At 54.1% G+C, this 7,245-nt stretch overlaps 1 protein-coding gene across 1 annotated transcript in view; it reads right to left on the bottom strand.

Moving 5' to 3' along the window:
- Positions 1-2,704: 2,704 nt before the first annotated feature.
- Positions 2,705-7,245, bottom strand: part of LOC128504283 (stonin-2-like) — a 29,128-nt gene continuing 24,587 nt past the window's right edge. The window contains exons 10-17 of the mRNA XM_053474322.1: positions 6,341-6,442; positions 5,925-6,099; positions 5,722-5,786; positions 5,520-5,595; positions 5,062-5,195; positions 4,618-4,941; positions 4,439-4,528; positions 2,705-3,050 (exon numbers count right to left, since the gene is read on the bottom strand). Coding sequence (XP_053330297.1) covers positions 2,943-3,050; positions 4,439-4,528; positions 4,618-4,941; positions 5,062-5,195; positions 5,520-5,595; positions 5,722-5,786; positions 5,925-6,099; positions 6,341-6,442 — 1,074 coding nt within the window. The 3' untranslated portion in view covers positions 2,705-2,942. The remainder of the gene's footprint in view (positions 3,051-4,438; positions 4,529-4,617; positions 4,942-5,061; positions 5,196-5,519; positions 5,596-5,721; positions 5,787-5,924; positions 6,100-6,340; positions 6,443-7,245) is intronic.

Genomic DNA, 7,245 nt, shown 5'->3' with positions numbered 1-7,245 from the left:
CAAATACTACAATCCGCCGCTTCTACCATCTTATGGTAAAAAAATATATTGCGTAACGTTTAATGACAGCGCCACGGTATCTGCTGGTGTTATTAGCAATAAATGCATCGTAACAGCGCCACGGCATCTGCTGGTGCTATATACATAAAATGCATCGTAACAGCGCCACAGCATCTGCTGGTGCTATATAAATAAATGCATCGTAACAGCGCCACGGCCTCTGCTGGTGTTATATAAATAAATGCATCGTAACAGCGCCACGGTATCTGCTGGTGCTATATAAATAAATGCATCGTAACAGCGCCACGGTATCTGCTGGTGTTATATAAATAAATGCATCGTAACAGCGCCACGGTATCTGCTGGTGTTATTAGAAATAAATGCATCGTAACAGCGCCACGGCATCTGCTGGTGCTATATAAATAAATGCATCGTAACAGTGCCACGGCCTCTGCTGGTGCTATATAAATAAATACATCGTAACAGCGCCACGGCATCTGCTGGTGCTATATACATAAAATGCATCGTAACAGCGCCACGGCATCTGCTGGTGCTATATACATAAAATGCATCGTAACAGCGCCACGGCCTCTGCTGGTGCTATATAAATAAATGCATCGTAACAGCGCCACGGTATCTGCTGGTGTTATATAAATAAATGCATCATAACAGCGCCACGGCCTCTGCTGGTGCTATATAAATAAATGCATCGTAACAGCGCCACGGCATCTGCTGGTGTTATATAAATAAATGCATCGTAACAGCGCCACGGTATCTGCTGGTGTTATATAAATAAATGCATCGTAACAGCGCCACGGTATCTGCTGGTGCTATATAAATAAATGCATCGTAACAGCGCCACGGTATCTGCTGGTGCTATATAAATAAATACATCGTAACAGCGCCACGGCCTCTGCTGGTGTTATAGAAATAAATGCATCGTAACAGCGCCACGGCCTCTGCTGGTGCTATATAAATAAATGCATCGTAACAGCGCCACAGCCTCTGCTGGTGCTATATAAATAAATGCATCGTAACAGCGCCACGGCATCTACTGGTGTTATTAGAAATAAATGCATCGTAACAGCGCGACACGGTATCTGCTGGTGCTATATAAATAAATGCATCGTAACAGCGCCACGGCATCTGCTGGTGCTATATAAATAAAATGCATCGTAACAGCGCCACGGCCTCTGCTGGTGCTATATAAATAAATGCATTGTAACAGCGCCACGGCCTCTGCTGGTGCTATATAAATAAAATGCATCGTAACAGCGCCACGGCCTCTGCTGGTGCTATATAAATAAATGCATCGTAACAGCGCCACGGCCTCTGCTGGTGCTATAGAAACAGAGCCATTCCCAGCACGAGCTCCTCTTCTAAACGCTAATTAATTACTCAGAGGATTTGTTCGGTGAATCGCTTTGGAGCGGCGCGAGGCGGCGTTACGGTCAGAAAACGCATTCAGAGTCCAGGAGACACACGAAGAATTTTTTAAAATAACTTTAATTAAGGAATTTGCAAAGGTAAAATATTAAAACGTAACCAATCAAAACGTCTCTAAAATCAGATCCTAACGCGGCTTCTAAAAACAATTTTAAGACAAAAGAAAAAGCAAAACGCTCTGCAACTGTAGAGAATTTTTACAAACTGTATAATAAATATCTCTGTCCGCACCCTTTCACTGAACCGTATGTACAGGGGCAGCTCCAGCCACCATAACTCCCAACAAGCTCAGCCGGCCAGAGCGCTGCCCGTCCCATTATAGAGTATAAAGAGACGGCGCCGGGACATCCAGATTCCGCAGAACAGAAAAAGGGGGTTTTCACATTAAAAAAACCTGAAACTACGGGGTTCTAGTCTGTAAAATAAAAGCAGGCGCGGGTTCGCTCGACGGTACGGAAGGGGTTACAGGAACTGCAGGTCCGCAGCAGCCAAGATATCGAGGGGGTCTCTGTGACGAGAGGACTACAGGGGGTCACCAGTCACCACAAAAACAGAATGATGGAAACCACCTATTTAAGGCACAGTGAGAGGTACCTTTGGTCCCATTTTTGCAGCCCAGCGGCTCTTAAACCCCAGACGGGAAAACCAAGTAAAAGCATAAAAAAAATAAAGCATAAAAAAAAAAAAAAATTTAAATAAAATGTTACGTTTCCAATGCGCTCGTAGAAAGCCCACCAGAGAAATGAGGCATAAACATGCGCGTCGGGGCATTAAGATCCAAAATTGGAAGCTGTAACAATGTATCTGATGAGTTGCCGGGGGTCTAAAACAGGCCGGACCCCTCTACAGAGAGCTTCAGTCCCCGGGAGTGACAGGCCGAGGCGGACAGGACGAGTGGCAGCCGGAGACAAGCAAGGGGCTGAGCGACTAAACAGTTAACCGGTGGCGCCAACAGGGGATTGGATATAGATTAAAAGAAAATATATATTATATGCCAACACAAGACTAACGGGACCGTCCCAAAGCACAGAGAACCGCAGAATACTGAAAGCCAACATCCACGAAAAACAGAAGTACCACGATGAGAGCCGGGAGTGCAGACCAGACACGAGAGGGGCCCTCGAAAATGGAGCAAGGCCACAGGGTGCGAAAAAAAACAAAGGGAGCCCCCCACGCGAGGTCAGCACAGGGTCTGCGGAAAGCCTTTCGCGCATCAAAGGGGAACGAAACCGTAAGAGACATAAAACTTGGATCTTCATTTAAAAACAGTCACCGCAGTCGTCCGCTCTGTCCAGTATCGTGAGTTGCCCCTAGGGGGCAGTCTAACGAGTCACATGACATCCTTTGGATCATTCTGTGGCTCCCAGTCCCTGGGGGGGGGAATTATTGGGCACTTTGGGTCAGTCTCTTGTGATCGGTTGCAGGAAAGTCCTCCGCTTTCGGGTGTTTGGCTCGGGGTCCTGGGGGGAGCCCGGCCAGCCGGCAGAGGCGGCTCCTCACCATTCAGCATCTCCGATGGCTTTGGAGAAGACGTAGTCGCGGCCGTTCAGGTTCATGATGCCGTCTTTAAGGTGAAACTTCCACCTGTTTTTGCTCCGGTGAATCTACGGAAAAAAAAAAAATTAAAGTCAGAATCCTTCAGAAACGTGAAATCCACCAATTAGCATAAAAAAAAAAAAAAAAAAGAGGGTCTCTGCCGCAAACTGCGACAGGGGGAACGAACACGACGAGTGTTACACGCAGCCAGCGAGGTCTGTGCCGTCAAGTGCCCTCCGCTAGAAGCCCCCCCCCCCCAAGGTGAGACTGCGGGGGCAGAGGGGCCTTGCCGGTCAGACCTGGGAAAAGGGCTTCATTAACCGAATAAACAGTCTCCAGAAGTCAAGCAGCGAGTCTCGGGACGTTTCACTCCGCTGGCCGGCCCAGCCGCAGACCCTGAAGTGCACGATACGGTTCCTTGATCAGACGCCCTGCGCTTTCTGCGTCCTAGAGGTTTTCTTACATGCTCCTCTATGGCAAGAGCTGCGCATGGACGGCTTAAACGCCGCTCTCCCCGAAGCACACTGTGCTGCAAACGCCACGGCAACGATAAAAATACCATTCTGTTATACTTCCACGCAACGCAGGACTCCTTTACCCGGTCCAGGGGTCCCCAAACGGCCCTCCAGCTGTCAGCAGTCCTGCAACAGCTGGAGGGGCCGCAGCTTGGAGACCTCTGACCTGGACCCTCATTAGAAGGAGAGCGCAGCCCCGGCTCAGTCTGTACAAACTTTATTGGCCATTAATAGGAAGAATGAAGCCCCCCTTATCCATCAGCGAGGGGCGCAGCCATTAACACGCTGCGCAGGAAGATGCCACACGTTAGCCACAACTGCCACCTAGTGGGCAGATTCAGGAAACGCAAGTGAAAAAAAAACTGAATCACTCGACAAAAACCCACCAGAACTTCACCATGGAGCCCCCCGGACTTCAGCTCGACCAAACCCAGTAAACTACCTGCGTCAGCGGTACCTGCCGGGGAGTGACTGGCTGAGCACAGGTGGGCAACAAACAGGACGGGGTGCCATAATCAGCAGAACCCCAGATCGAGGGGACACCCCAAGAGGACCCGGCAGCCCTTCAGGCAGGAGAGAGCCCCTCCGCCATAAAGCGATCACTTGGTATTAATGCTGTGGGTTTCAGGAGGAGGTTTCCATGCGCAGAGCACACGGACCCTCCACCCCCAGCACACTTTATGAAAAACACCCAAACCCGACTTTAACAGCGCGACCCGACCTCGATCCCGCCTCGCAGGAACAGCCTCCCCGTTTAGGACTCTGAAAATCCTTGCTGGGGGGTGGATTCCAGTCTTGCCGTTCACCTCAATGGGCAGAAGCTGCAGTTCCGCTTGTCCGTGCATAATCCGACACGAGGGAAGTTACGCATGGAATCAGAATCATCCGGAACGAGCCCAGAAACCGGCTACAAATAAATAGAAAGACCCCCGGTTACTGACCTTATCGTACTGGCAGACGACCACGTTCTCCGTATCGAACAGCTCCTGGCCCTCCTCGTCACTCACATCGTCCTCGCTGTTCAACGGCTCCTGAAACAAAGGAAATGTTACCCCCTGAAAGGGCAGGAATCCCCGCGCCGAGGGGTAACAAGCAGCATGAGCGAGCTGGTTATCGTTACCTCCTCCACCTGTCCATCTTCACCATCTTTTTCCTTGTCTTCTTCCTCCTCGTCGTCATAGTCTTCATCCTCCTCCTCGTCTTCCTCAGAGGAGGTGTCCCCGGCCCCATCGACCTGTAAGACCAGAGGAGCCTGCTGCTGCTGCTGCCCCTGCTGCTGGGGCTGCTGCTGACCGGCCACATGGAGCTGCCCCTGCGCAGACCCCTGCGTGGCCGCCATGGTGGTGGGGATGACTTGAGCCTTGTTTCCTGTAAACAAGATCTGCTGCGGTTGGATGATGACTCCGGTCTGCTGGGAGAGACCCCCGGGGAGAGGCGCCAGAACCTGCATTCAAACAGCCAGTTAAATACAGACATGGCGGCCAGGCGGCTGAACAGAACAGCAGGCGAACCAGAGACCCAGCGGGGGCAACCCGCACGATCCCCCCACCCCCATTCTCAGTACCTGCTGGATCACCGGCGCTTGGACCCCCCCAGGCTGCATCTGGGGGATGACTTGTTGCTGCAGGACCATGGGCTGCTGGGGCTGGATGATGTACTGGGCTCCATTCGCGGTCCGGACCACTTGTAAGAGTTGACCTGGAAGATGAGCGATGATGGAGTGAAGCACGCAGGAGAACCCGAAGCAGACTCCGCGCGCCCGGCCCTCGGGGTCTTACACCCCCAGACAACGTTTTACCGAGGCTCAGAAAAAGCAGCCAGAGAGCAGCCATGACATCCGGTAATTTACCGGAATTCTGAACAGCCCTCCGGGAGCTTCGATACCCCGCAGTCACCATGGGCCCGCTGCTTCGACCCTTTGCCGGTCCGGATGTTGAGGGGACCCAGGACACACCAAGGGCCGAAGCTGCAGCTGGGGGGTCGGGAGGCGGAGAGGCAAGACAAGACAAGAACTTCACCCACCTGAATTCGTGATGAGCTGCTGCACCGGAGTCATTCCCGTGGGAAGCGCCAGGGTGGCAGCGGTAGCCGCTGCGCTCTGCAACAGACAGGGAGTTTTACCAAAACCTAAAGTCGCATGTTTCAACGCAACAAAACGGCAAGGACAGGCGGGGGCTTAACGGACCCAGGGGCCCGAGTACAGCCAGATGAGCCCATTACGTACCATTCCCTGCTGTGTCACGTGCTGGATCAGCTTGGAGTCCTGCACCAGTACCTGCTGCTGGGGGGCTGCAGAAAAATAACATGCGATTAGACAGAGCGACGACGCGTTCTCCAAACCACAAAGATTTATAAACACGGAGCACGAGGATACAAAATGCCCCCAAAAGCCCCCTCTGCACAGCAGTGCCCCCCCCGAGCGCTGACCTTGGTGCGTGGCAGGAATGAGAACCTGCTGCGCATGCGCCTGGTGAGCGGCTGCCACCGCCTGCTGCATGTGGTGGTTCTGCGAATGCTGCTGTTGCTGCGACTGCAGAAGCTGCTGCTCCTCGGAGTGGAACCCGTCCACCGCTTTCGACTGCATCAGCTTATTCTCCCAGAGCTGCGGAGATCAGACAGCGGCGTAAGAGTGACCCCGGCGGGCAAAGAGCGGACCCCCGGGGACGGAGGGATTCAAGGAGCGGACCCCCGGGGACGTGGGATTCAAGGAGCGGACCCCCGGGGACGGAGGGGATTCAAGGAGCGGACCCCCGGGGACGGAGGGGATTCAAGGAGCGGACCCCCGGGGACGGAGGGGATTCAAGGAGCGGTCCCCGGCGGATGGGGGCGAGGAGCGCTCTTACCGTCTTAAGCTCTATCAGGACCTGCTCATCGACTCCCTCATCCAGGAAGAGCTCGCGCACGTCGTTAATAACGTCCTCGATCACCGACCGGTACAGTTTAGGCTGCAGGAGAAAACGCGTGATGAGTGCCGGCCGTCGCCCCACGAAACGCCCGCCCCCCATAACACCCACCACTCCCTGCCGGCCGTCGCCCCATGAAACGCCCGCCGCCGCGCAACAACCCCTGCCAGCCCAGGACCCAAGGGGAGACCCCACTGCACCGAAAAGCGCAGCCACTTAACACACATGCAATCCGCGTGGGACCGGCAGGTCTGCAACAATCTGACGGTAACCACGCCAACTGCTAGGGGCCCAGGAAACTACCCAGCACATTTACTCCCAACGCCCATGGTCTGCCCCGGATTCTTTGCACACTTTTGTTGGGATCTCGAGCTGCCTATTGACGCCATGACAGCGGCCAGGAAACAATGCGCCCCAGGGGACGGCGACCCCCTAGTGACATCATCGCAGCATTAACTTCAACGTGGCCTCTAACTACAGAGGTCACAGCATGTTATCCGGCTCTGTATTAGAACCCAGCGCTGGGCACAGTGAAGGCACAGGACTCGGCAGTCTCCCCTCCCTCTCCCAGGCACAGGACTCGGCAGTCTCCCCTCCCTCTCCCAGACACAGGACTCGGCAGCCCCCCCTCCCTCCTCGGCACAGGACTCGGCAGCCCCCCCTCCCTCCTCGGCACAGGACTCGGCAGCCCCCCCTCCCTCCTCGGCACAGGACTCGGCAGTCTCCCGCTCGGGCAGCACACACTGCAGGCTGCGGCTGGTAGCAGCTCTCAGGCCGCTCTGCCCTCCCCCTGCGGCTGCTTCCTATTTAAAGCCTCATAAAAGAGGTGGGAGGGGAGAGAGCGG

The sequence above is a fragment of the Spea bombifrons genome, chromosome 9 (assembly GCF_027358695.1).
Source record: "Spea bombifrons isolate aSpeBom1 chromosome 9, aSpeBom1.2.pri, whole genome shotgun sequence".
NCBI classification, from domain to species: Eukaryota; Metazoa; Chordata; class Amphibia; order Anura; family Pelobatidae; genus Spea; species Spea bombifrons.
This window is presented reverse-complemented; position numbering and strand designations above follow the sequence as displayed.